This window comes from Poecilia latipinna, unplaced genomic scaffold, assembly GCF_001443285.1.
Source record: "Poecilia latipinna isolate Pla-1442-1.1 unplaced genomic scaffold, P_latipinna-1.0 Scaffold7, whole genome shotgun sequence".
Lineage (NCBI taxonomy): Eukaryota > Metazoa > Chordata > Actinopteri > Cyprinodontiformes > Poeciliidae > Poecilia > Poecilia latipinna.
In genome coordinates, this window is record NW_015112623.1 from 814,887 (window position 1) to 838,133 (window position 23,247).

At 41.2% G+C, this 23,247-nt stretch overlaps 2 protein-coding genes across 5 annotated transcripts in view; both read right to left on the minus strand.

Annotated features, from left to right (window-relative positions):
• Positions 1-5,130: 5,130 nt before the first annotated feature.
• cldn34a (claudin 34a) lies at positions 5,131-7,795 on the minus strand. Its single transcript, XM_015025423.1, has 2 exons — positions 7,672-7,795; positions 5,131-6,110 (listed from the first exon to the last, which is right to left on the minus strand). The coding sequence occupies exon 2, from the start codon at positions 6,041-6,043 to the stop codon at positions 5,315-5,317; it is 729 nt and encodes a 242-aa protein (XP_014880909.1). The 5' UTR covers positions 6,044-6,110; positions 7,672-7,795; the 3' UTR covers positions 5,131-5,314.
• A 92-nt stretch (positions 7,796-7,887) lies between these two features.
• Positions 7,888-23,247, minus strand: part of shroom2a (shroom family member 2a) — a 46,280-nt gene continuing 30,920 nt past the window's right edge. For all 4 annotated transcript variants that reach the window (XM_015025185.1, XM_015025119.1, XM_015025247.1 and 1 more), the window contains 7 exons: positions 20,690-23,045; positions 18,812-18,882; positions 13,684-14,193; positions 12,607-13,164; positions 10,237-10,405; positions 9,860-10,132; positions 7,888-9,198 (listed from right to left, as the gene is read on the minus strand). In XM_015025185.1, coding sequence (XP_014880671.1) covers positions 8,926-9,198; positions 9,860-10,132; positions 10,237-10,405; positions 12,607-13,164; positions 13,684-14,193; positions 18,812-18,882; positions 20,690-23,045 — 4,210 coding nt within the window. In that variant the 3' untranslated portion in view covers positions 7,888-8,925. The remainder of the gene's footprint in view (positions 9,199-9,859; positions 10,133-10,236; positions 10,406-12,606; positions 13,165-13,683; positions 14,194-18,811; positions 18,883-20,689; positions 23,046-23,247) is intronic.

The window sequence follows — 23,247 nt, forward strand, 5'->3', positions numbered from 1 at the left end:
TAATGATGTTGTCACAGGAGCACGTCTCCTGAGGGGCCCCGGGACGGGACTGGCTCTACTCCTGACCTCCTGATGGTGGTTCTGTTGAGACTCCCAGAGCCAGAGGCGCTTGGAGCAGAGTGAGAGAACATCTGCAATGCAAAAACACACAATCTGACAAAGTGCTTTTGGTCTAGTTTCTAGTTCAAGTATCCTGGCATACTTCAGGTCAATGATTCTTGAATATTGATGGAAAAGTACAAGCTGTGAGTGAAATAATCTGCCTGTGGAACAAGCACAGGCAGATTATTTCTCATATTCAGGATTTATTGATTTAAAATAAGCATCCATATCTTGCTGAAAAGTTACTTGTATGTTAGTTTTGTCTTATTTCAAGTGTACCAAGATATTTGCATTAGAAACTAAACCAAAAATACTCTGTAAGATTTTACGTTTGCACTTTGATTAGCCTTATTTATATGTTTCTGCGGGTTACCAACAATGTGGTCTAAAGATTTTCATTTCAGTTTTTACCATAACATTTGTTCCAATTTATTATCTTTTTATTTATTTACATACTACTGACAAGCATGAGTTAGAAAAAAACCCCAATTCGGTCAGTTGTAAACATTTAGTGCAACCACAGTCCAAACAGGGAGAGTATTCTTGGTTCTGTCTCAGTCTAGTTTGGTTACTTTGATGGACAAGTTTCTGGTTGTGTCTGTTCCTTTACCAACACAAAACGCGCCCTCCCTCGTTTCTCTCAGACGGAAAAGAAGAGGAGTAGACATGAGGGAGTGACTAGCCAATCAGGAGTGGATTTTGATGTCACTAACTGAATTTACAGGAACAAAAATAAAAATATCTTTCATGGCATTTCAGGTACAATCTTTTCCAAATAAAGAACATTGACTTGAAATGTCTAAAAAGATAAAGGTGCTTTTGTTGGCCCGTTAACTTCTGCATTTGTTTTTAATTTTGGCAGTTTGGATCCTCCATACAATACAGGCTGCAGAGAAGGACTCCAGTCCACCATTTTGAAAGCTCTTAGCTGTAGGAAGGGTCCAAAATCAACTGTGGAGATTCTCCTGTGGATTGCAGTATGTTTCTAGCTCCTGTGAGTCTGGGCAGTGACGCAACTCAAAGGAAATGACATGCCAGCGTCTTGACAGATTATGTCTAAATACATCCGAATTCAAACAAACAAACTTACTCTGAGGGCTTGATAAACAAACTGTTTTCATACACTGCTTATAATTAGCAATCTGGGGAATTGACTAGCTGAGACACAGCACAGGTCAAAACATTCCCAATGTCGTCTTTTATATTAAGACCAGGAAATTAACTTATTGCATCTCAATTATACATATCTATATTTAGTTGTATTTTTTTTATTATAGAGAACAGAAACTATTAAATCATGGAACTCGGTTTAATGACACAACAAAGAAAGTTGCTTAAACTGAATCATGTTTTAAAGATGCTTCCAGAATCTATTTTAGCAATAATGTAAAAAAAAAAAAAAAAAAAAAAAAAAAAAAAAAAAAGACCTCGGGGACGATTTTTAAAAAATGTTTAGGCCTACATTGTCACCGACAAATTCGTTTTCTTAAAGGTGCAGTGTTACATAAAATCCACTTTTTTGAGCTTTACATCATGTTATAATGTTATTCTCATGGTGTGTTGCTTCGATACTTTCATGCATGTTTGGGAAATCCTTTAATCTCCCGTGGCAACCATTCAGGAAGCAAAAACACAGGTCTCACCAAGCACCCATTTTCAACGCAGCTCCTCGCGAACGCCTTGCTAATTGCTAGCTGCTAGCAATTAGCAAACACCTGGTGAAACTGCGCACCTGGTGAACTCGTTATGGCAGCTACTTCTCAGTGAAATATTGTCTGTAAATGGGACTTTGGAGAAATGTTATGATGACGTACCGAAGGTGGAGTTTCAGAAAGAGCAGGAGCTTCTTAGAGAGACAGAAGCCCAAATTCAAGACGTTAAATTTATTTTATGTCATGTTTAATATATACAGCGTTTTTATAACTTACGGTAACAATGGCTGTGCTAGAAATGACACTCTATGCCTGGAAAATACGCAATACTGCCCGTTTAAAATAGTAAAAGTTAAGACACACTACTTGTCTTATTAATCATGAAAGAGTGACCCAAATATTATTCCTTTAAATGAAAGTAAAGTAAAAAGTGTTTTTTTTCTAGATCAAGGAAATAGTTTGTAAGATTTTTAGATCCATTTTCTGGTGAAAAACACTGGATAAAAAATGTACTTACAGAAAAAGCTCAGAAAAATCTCTTTTATACATAATCAATAGAGTTTTCCCCAAGAGGAGATTTTTTTTATTACGTTTACAGATTTCATCTGCTCTTTCTGTAGTGACAGATCTGAAAGGACGGTCAATCTTCAATCAGATCTGCTAATGTAAAACGTTTAAAAGTAAAAAAAATAAAAATAAAAATAAATAGCGCTAGTTACGCTCCACCACTGCAGTAAATCATACACGTTAATTATTATCTGTTATCACTGATCTCTGTCGAACATCAAAGCATAGAGTTATACTAGAGACCAGCTCCTCCTGCGCCGGGAGTTATCTCTCTCTCTATCTTGGTTTACCGAAGGAAAATGCCAACATCCCAACAAAGCTGTCATCCAGTCAGCTGGCTTACAGGAAAACAAAACAAACAGTGGAAACATCTGCATCAATCATCAGTTGTCTTTTTTAGTGCTCTGGCAATGATTTCTAACCGATATGAATTTGACGACTATAAGCGAGACAGATTGTGACCCAGCCTGGACGGACCGTGTGTGTGTTTGTCAAGCGTTATCTGCAGAGGTGTGTGTGTGTGTTCATCACAGGGAGGGAGCTACAGGACTTGATGACTTCCTCTTTAAATATGTAGTCTACCGGAATGTTCTTGATCCATTATGTCAATGTTGATGTGTTAATGTTAAAGTACCTCGCAGCTGTTGTCCACTTTGTGATTTTAAAGTGAGCCGAGTTCTAATGAAGTGAAGTCAAGAAGAGGAGCTTTTGTTTTTCCACCCGCCTGCCTCCTCCAGAGAGGTGCAGCAAGCCGCTGGACCAATGTGTGTGCGCATGTGTGTGTGTGTGTGTGTGTGTGTGTGTGAGAGAGAGAGAGAGCATGCCTTGCCTTGCAACAATCACCCCCAGTAAGGCGGGCCCCTCTACGTACTGGCATGCCTGCTCTCGTCCTACGCAGGTCACATGAGCGAGGCCCCCAGTCAACCTGACTCGCTGATAGCCGTCCTTGCACGGAGACCGTCAGAAGCCCACACCTTGGACTCCCTCCCCGTCCTGAGCTGTGATGACACCGATCTGTCGTCACTGGCCCAGAGGCTGGCCGACTGCTGAGGGCGCTGCGTGATAACGGAGCAGAAATCCAGTTTATGACCATCCGAGGATAAGAATCCGACCGAGACCTTCAGCCCAGTCGTAACGAGCAGCACATGATGTCTCGTGTATCTTTTATTTACATATTAAAGTAAGCTCTTTTGGCTTTTTTATTGTTTTTATTTCTTTTTATTATTATTATTTTAACACCTTAGGTCAGCAGCAATCATCAGAGGTCGGATGATCCTCCAGCTCCTCTGTTAAAAGGGCAGTATTATGTATTTTCCAGGCACATGGCGCCATAGCACAATCACCTTGTTGCCTTCAGTTATAAAATTACTATATATATCAACTATGACTTAATTGAAATTGGACCTCTGTCTCTTTAAGAAACTCCTGCTCTTCCTGAAACTTTAACCCTTTAACAAAGTTTTTACAGCGTTCCACTAAGAAGTCAATAAATGAGCTAATTGCTGCTGGCTAGTCTGAAGGAGCTCAGTCCGGGTGGGGAGGTGGAAGGCGGGGCTAGGTCCACCCAGGCGTTTTGCAGCGGTGGAGTGGTTGCCACGGGAAATTAAAGGATTTCTCAAGGCGACGCCTCAGGTATGTTTTGGACGAGGGAATCAAATTATAGCATGATGTAAAGCTCCAAAAGACAATTTTATAGAATACAGCCCCTTTAATCTAAAGTATCTTTATTTTAAACGACAGACCAGCAGAAGTTGAGGAGACTTGTGAAGGAAAAGAATAAATCGTGTTAGAAATATCTGTAATAAATATACTCTAAACAAGACGTAACTGTTTTTGCTGTTGCGATGAAGGCAGCTCTAAATCAGTTATTTGAATTAGATGTACATTTTCATGTACGTATTTTATTTTTTGAATCTTTTTCTACTTTCTCTATTGATTCTCACTGTTTTATTCCTACATTACTATTTGCGATGTTGGTTTTATCACTCTTATCTGAACTTACAAATCTAGATTTATCATTTTAATGACTATGTTAAGCATGTCACCATAGCTACCATGGTTGTGTTTCCTCAGTCAGTTACCTCTGTTAACTACCATCTCTTTTATTTTCATGGCTAGCCTTGACAAGATCATTATTATTTTTTGTTTGTTTTCTGCAACCTCCAAATATCATCCTGTGGAAATCCCTTTGTGTTGCTGTTGTTGTGTATGAAAAATACCCTGTAATTAAATTGATTATTTGATTGTGTTGCAGGCGTTTTAGCTGTTTTAAGATATCAAAATGCTTTGATCTGAAAAATGACATTGCAAATGTGGTTGATTTTTGTTCGGGATAGTGCTAGAGGACGAACCTCCACAATAATCTCAAGTTTTATTTTATTTTTTGCCAGACTTATTAGATCTTTCAGGAGTTGTTCTCTAAAAAACCTCTGAGAACTTAATGGAACAATAGCATTCACGCCATCAGATACAGTAGCAAGACATTACACCGAAGTTTGTGGTTTTAGAGTAAAAAAAAAAAACCCATAGCGATTCAAAGTCTGAGCCAGACGCTGTATGTGGGATGTACTTTAGAGGTGAGTCGGCTTCACAGAGGTCTTGTCTGCGTTCTTCCAGGGTTCAGCGTATCCTCTCCAACCAGTCTGGTCCAGCAGACCGTTACTGGTCTTCAGGAGTCACTAGCTTGACAAATCAGGGTCAGGTGGCCAGGTGGCATTTGTGAAAGGTCACTGGAAACAAGACGGCCATGTCAGCTTAAACGGAGATAACATTTTAAATGTGGTCTCCCGCAAAAACGTTGAATGATCTAGTTATTGGTGGTTATATTTATTTGGATTCCTGCCACAGAAAGTGTGTAGCACATGAGATGGCGTTCATCAGGGTGATTCCTGCTATCGTTTTTGTTGAGTTTTTGGCACCTGCCATTGCGGAGGAATCTTTAACATACGGACATGGTTGGTGGTTCAGAAATGTTCTTAAAATGTGTAGAACCATCACAATCTTTCTTCACTGTAGAACCCTGGGTTATCCATCGCTTTACTGTCACCCTTGGGCAGCTCAGACTTTCTTGGCAGTGTTGGTACCGTACAATGGCCGCTGAGCGGGTCCGTGGTTTGCGATGAATGCCTGTAGCAGAAGAAAATCACTCCGCTTATCAGCATCAGGATGGAAGCAAACATTCCCATTCCGATGGCCGCTCCCACACTCTGCCGGACCGGAGCGACGGGCAGGTTGAACTCTGGAGGAAAGTCTATGGTGCTGTTGTTCAGAACGGAGGCCATGTTCCACACCAGGGGCACCAAGGACAACATTGCCGTGACCGAATACAGAGCCCCGGCTACCATGAAGCTCAGCCTCATGTTCCTGCGGTCTTCCACTGAGAAGTAGGCGAACCTCACGGCCACCGCCGCGCTGACGTTCCCCAGCAGGCCGGTGATCACTGCCAGCATCATCAGGACCTGAGCCGAAGGGATCTCGGCAGGGACGAAGCTGTCCGAGACGCCAATGCTGCGACAGTACTCGGCCTCGGGGAGGACGTGGCTGTAGAAGCACGCCTTCCATATCCCCACCCAGGCCACGCCTGACGTGATGACGGACATGTCGTCCACGTACCAGAGGCGCCACTCGTTGATGCCAGTTGTCGTCACGATGAAGAGCCACGCCAGAAAGCCGAACACAAGACCCAGGAACTGGCAGTGTGCTGTGTGAGCCAGGTAGATCATTCCTGCCCCCGGGGTGTGGCTGCTGATGCTCAAAGAGACGAGAGGCCGCAGGGCGCCATTACTTCTGCTAAACAGAAAAACAAGGCAGGCGAGGTTGTATAAATCACACGTACATGGACTCTTCAGACCTCCTTCAACTGTTTCCCAGGTTACAACCACAATCACCAATGTAGTTTTAGGGATTTGTGGTGATCGACCAACAAGAAGCTGTGCTTAAAGTTACAGTGGAATAGAAAGGAGTTCAGCCCTCCTGACTCAAGACTTTGTAGAAACACAGACGGTGGAGCTAAAAGCTTCACAAGCTTTGCAGATCTAATGATATTTTTTAGCCATTCTTTTTTAAAAGAAAGCTCAAGCTTAGCTTCCGAATGAATTAGTCTGAACTTTGACTAGACCATTCTAACGCATGCAAATTGTTTGATCTAAGCCATCCCATTGTAAACTTTGTCGCAATACTTGCATCCTTTTTGAATTATAGAGAGAAGAACCATGCTCATGTAACACCTCTGATGAAGACGCCGAGGAAAAGCAGTTATTGTACCATTAGCTTATCGAGAAATGAACTTTGTCATAAGACCTTTAACTTGTAATAAACTACTTGATATTCGTAACAAACCCCTAAAAACCAAAAGTAGTGCGGGTGATTACTTTTAAACTATTGGTGAAATGAGAGGAGCAATAAAACTTAAATTATTTTGTCACTTGATGGAGTCATGTGTTGTTTCATAGTGAAATAAGTAATTATTTAATGTAACTGTTGTCTCAACATAGCAGGTTGTTCTAGTTATTAGATTTTTTAAGAGCAATATTTGTGTGGACTTGATTGCAGTTGTGTTGGATAATATACTTCCAAAATTGCCAAAAAAGAAAAAGAATGCAACAAAATTTAAAATACTTTTTATAGTTACCTTTATTGTCAATGCAAGAAAACTGCAGAATCTATACACGTTCTAGTCCAAACTGCTTAAACCCAGTGCCTTAAACGAGATGTGGCTTTGAGGCCAGGAAGAGGCACAAAACTACCCAATGAGTTGAGAACCGGGCCTTCCAGAGCCACAGCTCTACAGGTCATGTCCTGCTGACCGTTTATGAGCCGTAGTTCACTCTCTGCATTTGTTACCGAAGTAAATGAAGTCCACGCGATAAAACATGAAATGTTGTCAGTTAATGTTTTCTGCCATGGATTGAAAGCCAAAGGAAAAAACTCAGTTCTGTTTTACCAGTTTCCAACAAAATGTTTTATGGTTAGTCATGGTTCTAAAATGTTAAAATCTTCTACCCGTCATCATGTAACGAGGCCAAAGTTCAGCTTTATGTTGTAATCCTATGTACACATACATTATGGAGCACCTTTTGTATGATCAGCTGTTCCTTCTGTTAATACATTTCCTACTTTCATGTAAAGAGTAAACTATGAATCATAAGGAGCTAGCAATACATTTCAAAATTCAAACTACGTCTTTGCTTGTTTGAAGGTTATATTTAGGGGAATTTTGAATTTTTCATCCAGAATATAATAAAATTGCACACCTTCAGGTACAGTCCGTTTCAACCATGTCAATGATTGTCTAAATCTTTGAAGGTTACACAACTAAATAAGATGACTGAGTTACATTTCCTCCTCTTACCTGGATGATTGTGTAGTTCAGACTTGCTTCCATAGACGCGTTCACAAGAGCAGCACTGTAGGTTTTCCTTCAGCTCTGAGCAACATCTGACTTTTAATAATGTTCTACTTCCTGAAAAAGTCTTCACCTTCAAGCTTATCAGTGGATTTAGAGGTGTGGTGGAGTTAATGGTTAACTCCGTAGAGTGAACGGCAAAGAAATCCTCCCACAGCTGTGTGATTTCAGCAGACTCTTTATTTTATATGAGGGAGCACAGCTGATGAAGTGTTTAGTGTCAGGATGCAGTGGTGCATGAAAGTGTGTAAGACTGTAGCAAAGTGTGTACCTTCAAAACAAACATCCGGCAGCTTGATTTAACCCATAAGAAGCCAAACAGCTTTAAAGTCTGAACGGTCGAATTACTTTGCGATTTTTGGCTCCACCTAAACAACTTATAGTACTATTCAAGTAACAACTGCAATTGTGCATTCAGTTTCGACACTGCATAACAAAACACAGTGAAGTCATAAAACATTATATAAACACTTGGTCAAAATATATAAGTGGTAATCAATAAACATGTTAATGTGAAATAAAAAGAGCAGCAGTGAGTGAAGGTGGTGATCGTGACGTTTTCCACTGCAAACAGGACATTTACTTCAAGTCTGAATTGGACGCTCCTTCTGTACGGCGGCGCCGTGTGAAGAAATGTTTCTTCAGAGAGGAAAGCAAGGCCACAAGAACTCGGCTGAAAAGGCTCCTAGTTGATCTGCTAAAGGGCGCTGCATTAAAGTTTCCTGAAATATTTGGATTTTTAATAGATCACGTGACAAAAATAAACTCAGAACACGATAAATACTGTAACACGCATCAGGTAGCACGGCTGCTCAGATTAACGGACAAAATACTCCCCTCCCACCCGCCTCTTTTCTTTACTTTGCAGATTCAAAAGGCTACAATAAATTACTAGGAAAACAAAAAGTAAAAACGGTCTTCAGGTATAGTGGTTGGTGGAGAGGAATTCAGTCCAAACGGTGCCGACGATGCAGTCCGGTCCAAAACGGTACAAGGAAAAGGTGAAGCGGCGAAGCAGAGAGAAGAACACTACTTCTTTGTTCCGGACTGGCTTTTCATCTGCAGGTTCTGATCTCTGTCTCCCTCTGCTGGTGACAGGACTGAACTGACGCCTGAGCGTACATGACGAAACTTTTCATAGCAGGTCAGTTTTTTTCCTTAAATGACCACCATCCTTTCTTCTTCTGTCTTTTTTTTTAATCACATGGCCAGTCTTTGCTCTATGGGCAGGCTGTCTATCAGACATTTGAGCTGCTCCTCGCCGAGTTTGATTTTATCCTCGAGCTTTCGCTGCTCGATGATGAGCGCCGACTTCATCTTCACAAAGTGTTCGTAGTCCGCGAGGCTGTCCTCTGGCAGGTAGTTGGCCAGGATGTCACAGACCACGCCCTCCCTACGGTCCAGGTTCTCCTTCAGCTCCTTGGCGTCCTCATGTTGCCGGATCAAAAGCTTCCTCTTCTCGATCAATGTGCGCTGAAATAAAAATAAATAATTAAAAAAAAAAATCAGGTAATACAATTTCAGACTTTCAACTTTTTGTCACATGGACCAAAATCATCAGGTCAAAAACTTGAGGCCCCAAAAAAGTCATTTTTAATAAAAATATATATTTAACATTTTTTTTAACCACGTTGATAATGAGACGGATTAATTGAGCACAATAAGTAGTCCGATTTTTCATTTCTGTTGAAAGTGCCAAAACTTTAGGTGTTTTTCAAATCTCCCTGATTAAAGTAAGTATTTGTAGTCAGTTCAGAGCAATAAAAACAAGATTTAGGTCACTGTTTGGGGCTGGATAGTCTGAATGCAAAAAGTGTTTATTTACAGATAAACAGTTTGTATTGTAATAACATTTTTCTGTCCCAATTAAAATAAAACCTGTTCTGTTGGCTAAATTTGTATTCTTCCTGAACTGCAGTCAGCGGCCGCACAAAGTTTATTCTGTCATTGGTCACCGTCCTAAAATAATGGTCCAAGTAAAAGCGATTGTTTTTTGGTCTAAATCATCTTTTGGCAGTAGCGGAGTGGTTATTTACTTATTTATTTTTGGGGGGAGAAATCACTTTCGACCAAAAACTGACTCAGGCCGTTATTTTAGGACGGCGACGTTGTCAGTAATTAGCGGTGTGCTCACCCTTTCCTCGGGCATAGCGTCCTCCTCCAGGTTGTTGAGGGCGTTCTCCACCCGGGCCAGGCGGCCCGACAGGGACAGCAGCAGGCTCACCACCTTGTCCAAATCGCCGACGAACATCCGGAACTTCTCCAGCTCATTGGGTCGGCACACCTGCTGGACGCGGGCTTCCACCTCGTCTCCCAGCGCGTTGTTGTCCAGGATGTCCTCCAGAAGGCTCTCTTTAGCTTCTCGCAGCACCTGCAGCTTTTTGCTGAGGCTGTCGATTAGCTCTTGCTGCAACGGAGTGTTCCAAAACACCAACGTTAAGGATAAAAAGAACAAAAAAAAAAAGAAAGTTCTTCTAGAATCCTGTAAGAGTCAGAAAAATGTCTTTGTACCTTTTTATTGTTCAAACCGATGTCCAGTTCGTCCTCGGAGTCTTCCTCCTCGTCCTGGTCCTGCATGTCCTTCATTTTGATAAGCAGCTCGGCTTTGGGGGCGGAGGTGCTGTAGTACGTTGAACTGGTCACCATGGTGACGGCCGCCGCCATGTTGTCCTCTTTTTCCCTGAAATGCAAAGAATTAGTTGGAATTGATCAAAGTAGAGGAAAAACAACCCACAGTATTTTTAACCTCCTTTAGTTAGAGGAGAGCAGCTTTCCAAGCCATAACTGATTCAGAAGAAAATAATTACAGCTGCTCTCAAACCATAAGAAGATTAAAAAAAAAAAAAAAAAAACTATAAATACAGTGCCAACCATATTTTTGAAATATGTTCATCTTTTGTTTATCTAGCCAGTGGGGAAACAAGTGACAATTATCGGTCAAATTCTTTTATCTCGTGTTTTTTAGGACGATGAGAAACTGCCAAGTCAGCAGGAAAGTCATAAAAACCCCAAATCTCACTGTTAAACAGCAGCAAAAGGTGTAGTCATCTTGGGGCTAGTAGGTCTCCATAGCAACCATTTAGATATAAATAAATAAATAAAAATGCTTCAGGCACGTTCTCAAGCACGGTGGAGAATCTGTGATGTGGGCCTGTTTCTCTTCCAAGAAATTCTGCAGGAAAATGGGTCACTGGTGCGTTAAGCAGGAAAATAATTATACTTTTTTTGTAGGTAATATTGTTCAAATTTCACATTTTTTGTGAAGGTCAGATCTGCAGATTGTGATTTTGACTAACTTTGATGTAGTTTTAAATTAAACAAAGTGATGTTTACTCTAATTTTACTGTCATTTATAAATCAGTGCATCTGTTCTGAAATTTTAATTTCTTTGGACTTATTAAAAAAAGAAGCTTTTTGACCTGCTGACCATCGCTGCCTGAGTGATTGTTGTATCTATCACACAGGAGTGCAAGAATATTTACCAAAGATTCATTTAAACAGTTTAAATTGAAAGCATCTTCCACATCATTAGCCTGGATGCCAACAAGTGTGGCTGCATCAGTTTCCTGCCAAAATGGTAGCAATCCCTTTTACCAAGACTGACGAACAGTTTTGTCAATTCTACTCAAAGTTTAGCAACAACAACAAAAATCTTAACCTTCAAGATTTAATCCTAACATAACGGCAACAAAATTTGAGATCATGGATACAAAGTTGTGCAAACTCCAGAGTCCAATTCAGTTCAAAAGTACTCTCTTCATCCGAAAAGGGAAATTACATGTTCTAATTCATGTTAAACCTTTTTTTTTTAAAGCAGTGCTGAATGAAGGAATTACACAACCATCCCTGCATGAAAACATGTCTCTAACCTGTGTCTCATTTTATTAAAATAAAAATAATGCATCAAGTTCAATGCTGTTTTGTTGATGGGTTGATAATTTGGTTTCCTTCTGTTGTCATGGTAATTAGGAAGGCATCTATTTATTCACTTAAACTTGAAAGTACACCATTGTGTACCCAAATCTGCTTTTAATTGCTGTATTAAAATTTGGCTAAATACAAAAATAGTTTTCAAATAAAGACTGACCAAGAGTCTGTTTTTATTGCCGAGATTAGACAAAATATTGTTTCAGCTTTCTTTAACTCACCCACGGTCTTAAGAGCCTGGTGCATTTGGACCCCAGCGGTTTTTGACTGGTGGAGTTGGACTAATCTCGTTTGCACAACCCACATATGGAGGCCTTAGTCCTGGACGCAGCTGTCGCAGGTTCAATTCCCGGCCTTGGTGACCTTTGCTGGATGTCTTCCCCCTTCTCTCATTACCCACTTTCCTGTCAATTAACTATCAAATAAAGGCAACTAGAGCCAATAAAACCTAAAAAAAAAAAAAAAAAAAAGAAAAGAAATTTTCTCTTTCGAGTCGTTTTTTGAACTGACTGACAGGACAATCTCCTTCCTCCGCTGCCCAAAGTCGCCGCCACCCCACTGTCTGACCGTGACATCTGCCGCACTCCTCCTGAGCATAGCGCTAAGACCATGGGAGGTTTCCTCGCACCAAAATAAGTAAACTTTAATTTAACAAGAAAAACATGCAAAGAAATATCTGAAGTTTTGGATTTACGATGCCGTTCCTGAAAAACGAATTTCATTATTTTAATTAAAATTGTTCATGCATAGTTTATTTTTTTTAAGGTCAAAATCAACTTTTCAGGTGACTTTACCTTTTAAAAATGATATTTTTTGGCCCATGAGTAGTACTTTTGACCTGACCATTTTTTGTCCATGTGACAAAAAGTTTGGACAGTCTTGATTTACAGCCTATCAGGTGAAAACTGTCTGATTGGTCCGTCTCAGTTTGCTACAAAGGACAGAGTGACTGACCTCTCTTCGACGGGCCGGTTTGGGTTGCTCTGCTTCGTCTGCACCTTCCTGCGCTGGTGGGCTCCGTCCAACAGCTGCTCCTCCTGAGGGAAGATCCCCTCCATCAAGTCCATGGTGGTCCTCATCTTGCTTTGATCCAGAATATCAGCGAGTGACTTGTCCTTCCCCATGATGTCCCTCGCCAGCTCCTCTCTCTTCTGGTCCTCCTCCTCGCTCAGCTCCGTGCTTTCCGTCTTGCTGCTGGGCTCCTCCATGTTGGAGCTCGGATGATCTCCCACCGTGGTCATGTAGGGGTCACTCTGGGCAGCTTGCCGTTTCTCGGTACCTGCTGTGGTTTCGGGCTCCCTCTGCCGGGTAAAGGCGCAGAAAACGGAGTCCTGTCCCAGAGCCGGCGGAGCGCCAAACCCGGCCACGCTCTGGCCCTCGGCCTCGCCGTGAGGAAGGTTGCTCTGCTGGAGGAACGGAGAGTTCTCCTTCTCCTCACTTCCCTCCGAGTGTACAATCCTGATGGGAACTTTCCTCGCTGCTGTATTCTGGTTTCCTATCAAGTGCTCCACCCTGAAACAGAAAGAAAACCAAACACAAAAAAATATTTAAAAAAATATTTCAGTCTGGAAAAAAAAAAAAAGTCTCTTCTTGCAGCCGCTGCAGCCAATGATTTGATTTCAAACTTTGGCTGCATGCTGGCAGCTGGAATTTTTTCCATGCCCAATGTGCTGGAACATCCAGGACGAGTCAAGACTCCTCCCACCCTTTTCTTGGTTTCAACTAGCCGCAGTTAAAAATCCGTCTGAAATTCACAACAGATGACACTGATTTGGCTGGATTTATAAGAAGAAAAAAAAAAGGAACAAAAAGAACCGTGTTCGTCTTAGAAACATTTAAGTAGTTAGAAGAATTATCCCAAACTAGTGGCAGCCTTAATAAAAAAAGCAGAGAATCCCCCCTCCAAGTTACCACAGCTTGATGACACTCACATGTTGCTTGGACAGAAACAGTGACTCATTATGCTCCCTTTGTGCGTGCAGCAACTTAAACCCTTTCCCTTTTAGAGTAAACCGTTCATCCAAACGTTACCTGTGGGATTCGTCGTCGTGCAGAGAGACCGGAGGCTTGTCGCTGAGTCTCTGTGGAGAGAACTGTGGAGAAGGAGAGCGCTGCCCCTCCATGCTGAAAAGCCCCGAGGGTCTGTGGGAGGAAGCCGGGGGAGAGGAGGCAGGCTGGGGATTGGATGTTGATGGATGATGTACTGCCTCTTGTTCTTTGTCCACAAGTCCCTTGCCCGGCTCAGAGTCAGTCTTTGCAGAGGAATTGGGACAAAAAGCGAGGTTCGGTTCAAAGTCTGAAGGACACTGGGCGAGGATGTCGTCGCTCTGTGAGTCGGTGAAGTGGATTTCTTGAGTGTGGGAAGACTCTGTGGGACTGGGAGAAACAGACTTGTGGTTCTTGGTGGCAGCAGCAGTAGACTTCTGTCTGCAGTCAGGATTGGCTCCTGTCATGAGTGCAAGGGGTGGCGCTGAGTCATTCCCAATCTCTGCTGGCTTCTCTCCCACTTTGCAGTCACCTGGACTGCTGCTGCTGGAGAACCTGAGGAACACAGCAGAAAGCTTTTAATTACACAGGCGGGCAGGCAGAGCCTATCATCTGCACCTTATTCAAATAATACGCTGTAGAGTGGGTCTTGTTCACCCCCTCCCTCTGCATCAGCCACTGTGATTATGCCACCATGACAAGACACACGTCTCCCTCTGCTCAGCAAGCGGCTCAGCTGGCAGCGCGGAAAGGAATATTTTGGTTCCCGCAAAGTCTGCACGGAGCAGATCACTTTTTCCTGCCTGAATTATGGTCCCGGTTTTAACTCTTTAGAGGAAAGGTCAGAGTAAAAAAAAGCACAAAATCTTACAAAGTGTAGATTCTTAGTGCACTTGAAATAAAATTAAACTCACAAGTAACTTTTCAGCAAGAAATAGAAGCTTGAAAATAATTCCTTAACATTGATGAAAACATGCTCATGCCACTGGCAGATTATTTCACTTACAAAGTGGTAAAAATGTCTTGTTATAAGTTAAGCAACCTGCTAGTGGAGCTAGTACATTTTAAAATTAATTTTAAACTGGGGTATGTAGCTTTTATTTAAAAAAAAAAAAAAAGTTCTTTACATATTTAAATGCGAGAGATAATCTGTGAAAAGATCAATCTCTTCCACCTCCTCACAGTACAACTAGTCAGAGCCAGGAGGAGTGCCTTAGTGCTGTCAATCACTTTGTGTATGCACTGCTAAATGTGCTCAGAAACAACTTATTGAAAACAGTTTATCTACCGTCATCTTTCTTTGTGCTACCTAGCCTGAGGATTCATGGCAGGATCCGGTATCCATGATGATCCAAGTAGCTGCCGTAGCAAAGCCGAGAGAAAGTGGGAGTGTTTGAGACCCTTCTCCTCCGAATCACGAGATAGATATATATATATATATATATATATATATACACACACACACAAACAATCAGAGCTATACATTTCTGTAATTAGCCCTGGAAAAAGGAGAAGCAGCTCAATTTCTTCTGATTATCTGTCTCATATCACACTGTTATGACAGATTGACAGTTAAATTTATATATAAAAATGTTTTTACATAAGTTACATACCCCAGTCTTAAATAATCATTTACTTAAAACAAACTCCTACATTTTGCTGAAAAGTTATATAAGATGGTGTGCTTGAAATAAGACAAAACTAAGATATTAACACCGGAAACTAGACCAAAGATACTTGGTATGATTTTGTGTTTTTGCAGTGTGCACCGTAAGGCAAACGTCACTGGAAGCGTAGTCATTAAAGGCCTGCTGCTGAACTGTAAACAGACGTAAACCTTTAAGTGTTCAATCATTCAGCATAATTTACGCACCCAGCACAGCTAAAAGCAGTCATTAACTGATCCATGCAGCTTGCTTTGTGTGCATAAGAGAACAGCAAACAGGCTAATATCGTGGTTTCACACACACTGATTACATTTCCTTGCGTCTTCTGATACAAATTTCACTCAGAGTCATTAACAGGTAAATCGTGATTAAAAGGCTCAATTGATTCTGGAGTCACGAGATCAAATATGGCGACTTGGGAGCAGACTGACGCCACAACTTAAAGCTCCTGATTTAAAGCCTTACAAGCTCTAACAGGTCGCCCTGAAGGAGGTTTGTTGGTGGAGCTCAGAGCCTCCCTCTGTCCTGCGACATAATGTGAGGAGGTTTCAATTGGGAAGCATGAAACCAACATTAAATGCAGTCATAATGAGGCGCTGAGCTATAGGGGATCTCTGATTGTCAGTGGAACTACAAAAAGAAAAATACAGTCAGATTTATTTAAACTCAAAACATGTTTTGTAAGCGTTTGTCCTTTAACAAAAATTCACAAAATAAAATTTCGTTGATTAACTAGAGTATACAGACTTAATCATGTAATTTGGTAAAATAGACAGTGAAGCAATTAAGTCAAAACTGTACAAAACTACAATTGCATCTAAAATAGAAAAAAAAACGCTTGTAATTATTTTCTACCTACAACTCTTTAAGAGGCATCGTTTTAGTTTCACTTGTGTCAAATTCTGTAAAATAAGTAAATACAACTAAGCACATCATGCTATCAAACTATTAAATGCTTTATCAATAGAAACAATCAGATCACCCCTACAATGTTAAGTCAAGCACAAAGCTAAGCACTTCCCATGTTGATGTTAGATGTAGTTTTTTTTAGCTGCAGATACATCCTTTGCTACAGATGGTCAAACATTCACTAAAGGAATACAACATTTAGGAAATAAAATGTTTCTCCCGTTTAAAAAAGGGAACTGAATTATTTGTTTATTTGCATTTTTTATGCTTCAAATATTGTATAAAAAAAACTTACAGGATTAAATGAAAAATCTGCAGTGAAAAAAGTTTTTTTTTGATTACTAGAATAATCTTACTGAAAAATCTAAGGAATCCATTATTACTTCACGTTTGCTTGTCAGAGCAGAGAATTCAATCTCTTTCAAGCACAGCAGGCTGATTATGATTGAAAACTCCTCATAATGGCTGAATTAAAACAACCGAGCAAAGAAGAGTAAAACATAGTGATGGAAAACCCAGAGCTAGCTGGGTAGGCATCAAACCGGTGATGGAGGTTACCTCTGCCAGGGACAGCACAATCTGTGACTGAAGATGAATCCTCAGGCTAAACTGACATTATAAAAATCAAACGCAACCCTCAAAATTGTCAGCAAGTTTAAGTGAGCCAAATATTTGTCAGGAAATTAACCACCTCACCTTATGTGACTTAAATTTCCATCCGACAGAGTACGAAGGGAGCGTCCTGCCCGTCAGCGCTCAGTGACTGAAGCCACCTGCTGGTGTCCCTTTCCACCTGTATCAATATCACCATCTGGGTGGAGCAGGCCTATGAGCTCATCCACCAGACCTTACCACAACAATAACATCCTCTGTCTGCGCTGCTGTTGTAACCCAAACGTGAGGGTGGTATGCAGTTGCTTCAACAATGATGTTGCTCAATATCAGTTACTTTACACTTCTTTAGTTTCAGATCATTCTTGAAAAACTGGCTGCAAACGTCACGTCGTGAGTCACGCATCATGATACTCAGCCGAAGAATTAGTTTGTGTAATCACAGAAGCTATTTTGAACATAGAAGGTTCTGTTACCTAAAATGGCTCTCTTTCCATGTAGTTAGGTGTTTTTTTTAGTTAGACTGTCTGCTAACCTTTCTCCTCAAACTCTGCATGTTTATATCTTCTTAAAAGTTGTGGGTTGTAAACCAAGATTAACCTAACCCTGCCGGTGCTTTAGTTATGCCAAGAACTACTCTAACCTATAGGTATGTGAAGCATTTGGGAGTTTTACACAGTGGCTATTTAATTGCCACAATCACATGACAAGCCTGATTGGTACAAGGATGGATTTGCCTGGCTTTCAACATCCAATGATGAAATCATGGAAAAATACCAAACAAATCAAAAACATACATGTGCAAAAGAGCAGGATTTAACATTTTAACTTTTTTAAAGCAAAATATTCAAATACCTAGACTTACATTTGTACTTGTTTATTAGGGATAGCAATATGAGCTAGAAAGTGTAACAATTTTTTGTGGTATTTAATGTGAAAATGATAAGTGGTAATATTGTGTTGGATATTATCACCAATATATCTCTTTCAAGGACCAATCTAACAAAATAAATTAATAAAGAACAGGGAACTACTTTGGGACATTAAGTAGTGTAATTTCACAACTAAACAGCACACAATAACTGCATTTAATCATATTTATAAGGATATTGATATTATTAGCTGCATCCATGGAGCCAACAGTGGGAATATAGTCAATCAATAACCCTCATGCTACTTGTAGGTTTGTAGATTCAGCATGATTTGATCAAGTTTACTATCGTGAAGATAAATTAAAATACTCCTGATGCTTAACAACAACAAAAAACCCAGTAAGTATATATAATTGTTCATGCCTAATGTATGCCCAGCAAGTCTCAATATAAAATGCAGACGACAGTCAACTATTTGTTTTATTGCTCTTATTGTGCCAAACAGACTTAAATACAAGCAGAATAAAATGTGAATTATGAAGAATTCAGATCAATCTACTGCACAACTTCACTGCAACACAGTTGCATTTACACAGTTGTGTTAGCGTGAACTAAAGCAGAGTCCTAAACAACATGCTGCTCTCTGAAGAACTAAATCACTAGCACAAAAAAACAATTACAGACCTTATTGCTAAAAATGTCACGCCTCTAAGCTGCTTCTGTGAACTTGGGGCCTCTATTAAATTCCCAAAGAGCTGAAGAAACACTTCCTCACTGTCACAGACATATTCAGATGCCTCGCCTACGCCACTGAGCCTCCGACACAAAGCTTGGCTAGAGAGACGGCTTCTGTTGTCACAGCTGCCACTGTTAACGCCTTTATACGTTATAAAGACTCCAGTGTTCCTGTGCAGGCCTCTTTCATTGATAAAGGAAAAGTGCAACAGCGGTAAGATGCAGATCACACAGTATTTACTGATAATCTGATGAAGGTAGTGTAACTTTTCTAGTGGGACTATAAAAACTTTAAAGAGACATTCCCATGTGCACATACATGGAAAAAAAACATTGTATTTTGGCAGATTTATGCTGATGCTCACAAGACTTACTCACCTTGTGTCTGTGATGAACTTTTCATCAGGTTCGCTCTTCTTGGAATATCCTGTGTTGGGCTTTGGAATCTTCTGTAAGAGAGGATGAACGAACACAGTCTTATGCAAAACATTCAAACAACCCAGAGACTCAGATGAACGTCTTGAAACCAGCTCATGTTGCAGCTTTGTGGTTTTCTTGCTGCTGTACAAAACTAAGCAGGTTGATGCCTACAAGGTAATTTACAAGTATGAGGGTGTGTCTTTGCAAACAGATCTATATTAATATTTAACTTGGCACATTTCTTCTGGTGCTTTCTCTACAGTTAATCAGAAGGGCGTGATGAATTTGTCATGCTTTAATCAAACCTATATACAGATTCAGTATTCATAAATTTTTATGTGAAACGTTAACTAAATTATTCATAGAAAATTTGCCTATTCGCGGAATTTTTCTGGAGAGCATATATAAAGTATTCAGAAGATAATGCAGCTTGGAAGCTGAAATACCTGTACCCAGTGGTACTGAATGGTGTTTGCAAAGCAGCCAATCCAGGAAGTGCATTAACTAGGCAAGTGTTCCTACAATTAATAGGAACACTTGCCTAGTAAGAGTTCCTATTAACAACTCAATTTTGTTCTAATGATAGCTGGGCAATATGGCTTAAATCAGTGTTTCCCAACCCTGGTCCTCAAGACACACTGACCTGCATGTTTTTGATGTTCACCTGCTTCAACACAACCCATTCAGATGACTGCAATTCAGCAAAACCCTGTTAATCAACCAACAATTGAAATCATGTGTGCTGAAGCAGGGGAACATCTAAAACATGCAGGTCAGTGTGTCTTGAGGACCAGGGTTGGGAAACACTGGCTTAAATCGGTGTTTCTCAACCCTGGTCCTCACCGTCCCCCTGTCCTGCATGTTTTAGGTATTTCCCTTCTGCCACACACCTGAATTGTCTCTCTGGGTGATTAATAGGCTTCTGCAGCACTTGATGGTCAATCATTTGAATCAGCTGTTCTGGAATAGAGGCACATCTAAAACATGCAGAGCAGGGGGGTGGTGAGGACTAGGGTTGGGAAACACTGGCTTAAATAAAAAATCTCTGATTTTTTCCATATCAGATAAATTTTTTCCACTTTCTTTATTAGAAAAATATATACATATGTATAAAATATTTTCAAAAAGCAACTTAATTCAATCATACCTTGTGTGAATTGTATGGCACAGTATGAGGACCAGGGTATGAGAATCTTGTCATAATGTTAGCTGAATATAGATGTAATTAAAGGACTTTTTTGTGTTGGAGTTTTCATAAAATTACTACTTCACAGTCCAACAATTATGACTTTATTCTGCTAATATTAAGAATTTATCATTTTAAAAAAATAATAAAAATCTTAACCTGACCCTTATATTTTGTCCTAGAGTTGACCTGAATTCAAAGTCCAAATCAATAGAAGTTGTAAAACTCGCTTGTCAAACAAGATGGTGGGCTTTGGGCGTGCTGACATCACTCTGAACCAGAGGTGTCAAACTCCAGTCCTCAAGGGCCGCTGTCCTGGAGTTTTTAGATGTGCCACAGGTACAAAACGCTGGAATAAAATGGCTTAATTACCTCCTCCTTGTGTAGATCAGTTCTCCAGAGCCTTGCTAATGACCTAATTATTCTATTCAGGTGTTGTGCAGCAGAGGCACATCTAAAAGTTGCAGGACAGTGGGCCTTGAGGACTGGAGTTTGACACCTGTGCTCTGAACTATGGAAACTCAAGGAGTGCATTAGTGAAAAAAAAAAAAATCAACATTTTCCAAAAATTAAAACTTCATAAACCAAGAATTCACTTAATTGATTTTATCAACTAATGAACATCTGAAATCACAGGCGTTCTAACTTACCTGGCCGTATACGTCTGCTGAGGGCGATGATCTGGATCTTTCATGGAAACACGTCGTCTGGGTCTGGTCCTCTGGTCCTGGATCTAGGATGTTCTCGGCCGAATAATACCGTCCAGAGGCTTTTTTCTCTGGATGTTGTCTCTGTATTTTCCAACTTGCTTCATACTCAGCGAATGTACCGAGTCTTTGCTTGTCTTGGGAGGATGGTGAAGAATAAGAAACCTTAGTGCTCTTGATTTCCTTCTTTGTGTTTTCTGTTGCACAGCTAGAAGCCTGATACTTCAATTGAGTTTTAGGCAGCATGTAGTCAGGAAATCCTTGATTCATGGTTTCATTTAAGAGTTCTTGTTGGTCTAGTGAGGAGTTTGCATTTTCAGCAAGAGTTGGGACTTCACTAACCCCTACCTCATAGATTTTGTCTGGTTCAGAATACGACCGGACCTTCTTTTCTGTAGGAAAACGCTTTCGGGATCCAATGCGAGTTACGTGACCCGGGGAATGATTTGTTCCTGACTCTGTGACCGCTGCCAGAGTGCTTCCATCTTTGCGAATCGGATAGTTAGACTGGACCTCAGTGGCAGCATGGTCCGCCAAAACAGGCTCCAGATCTCTCCTCCTGAAAGAGGTCGCCTTAAGCACCCTGGCTTGAGCTTCCTTTACATGATCTTTGTAGCAGTTAGACTGCAAGGACACATCTGCAGAAGCTGGGGTGGTAATTTCAGTAGATTTCCAGGAATTTTGCTCTTCTTCTTCACCTTGAGCCCCGGGGAGAGCAGCAGCACTCTTGCTTTTCTGCAGCTTTGCTCTTCTCATCTGGATTTCATTTCTCAGTGTGGTGGCAAACCGCTCACTGCGTTTTACCTGGTTGCTTTCAAAGTACGCCTCAGAGTTTGAGCCACTGGTTTTCTCCTCTTGACCTCCTGTATCCATGGACAGAGAGTGAAGCATGGGAGTTGTCTGCGGGCAGATCTTGTTGCTCACATGAGTTTGAAGTCTAATGTCTTGGTGAGAGTCTTTGAGCTGAGCTGGCAGAGACCGTCTTTGCTCAGGATGCCTCCTAGGAAGGTTACTGACGTACGGAGGGTCTGCCATTTGTGTGCTGTGTCCTCTATGACTTTCTCTATCATCACAGAAGTGTTGGAGTACAGAAGTTTCCGGAACAGTCGTCACTTGGTGCTTGCTGTAGGCATTGCTGTCTTTGTTGTGAGAGGGGTGTTGATGTTGTTGAGGAAGATGATATTTGACTTTGGTGACCGTTCCAGCCTGTGGTGGATCTGCACCGGTACCGCTTCTCCGGTCATTTGGTGCATCAGACCACGGTGAAGCGTTAGGCGGATTGGATGTGGTGACGCAGTAATATCGGCTCGGTCCAGTGACCTCTGTGGTTTGGTCAGTAGCTGCAGAAGACAGTGAGCTGCTTAGACTTCTTCTCTGGTTCTGGGTCGAGTGTTGAGCAGAACCATTAGTGGGAGGTTCCTGCGAGCTGCTGTGGTACCCACCTACACTTTGTTGCTTTGGTACGGATACAGACCAGGGTTGAGGATGGAAAGTGCTTTTGTCACTATGTTGTCTTGGATGGAAGAGCTGGCTAGCATGGGGAGCTTGTTGTTGCCCAACATCAGGGCTGTAGGGGGAATACTGCTTGTTGGAGCTAAATTGGGTATGGCTGTATTTATCAGATGCACCATAAACATTTTCACTGTCATTCTTTGGAGAAATGTTGTGACTGGCACAATTTTCAGCAGAAACCTTACAGGCCAGGTGTGAATCAGGTCCTTCTGGGTGAGTTTTAACCTTCCCTCTCTCGTGTGCCTTGGTTGCAGCAAAGCTATCGCTACGTGCCGGCGGAAGTGGAGGAGGTGGAGAGGCTGAAACAGTCTTCTTTTTCTCTGGGACATTCCACACAGGTCCAAAGACGGTTCTGCTTGAAGAAGAGTGCCGGGAGCCATGCAAATCCTCAACCTGTGGGCCACCGTGTCCCGAGTTAACTCCTGGTATCTGAAAATATGCAAGTCTTTCATCCTGTCTGCCTCCCTCAGCAGCCAGACTCTGGCTGTTTCTGCCATTGCTGTGTTTTGCATCCCACTGACCGACCTTATACGCCACGTTCTCTGTCGAGGCAGTGTTGCTTTTTGAGAGCGAGTAGTCTGGAGTGCTTGAGCTTGTTGAGAACGAGCTATAGGCAGAGTCTCGTTTCCCTCCTCCGAGGTGCTCCATGCTGTTGTTTGACTTAGCAGGCGACATGTGACAGTGTTCTAAACTGTCCATGCTGCCAAGAGAGCTGAACTGGTCGGACACTCTGCGCAGGTTTGTCTGCTCCCAGCCAGAGGCGAGATCTGTAGTTGATGAGCTGGAGCTGCAAGAAATTAAACGTAACAACATATGAGTAATGAGGTTTTCCTATAACAAGGTATGTGCAGGTTTCAGCAAGTCAAAATTAAGACTTTTTGAGATCTTTTTCATGCCATATTGAATAAAATTTAAGACCAAAAAAAATAAATAATATATATATATATATATATATATATATATATATATATATATATATATATATATAT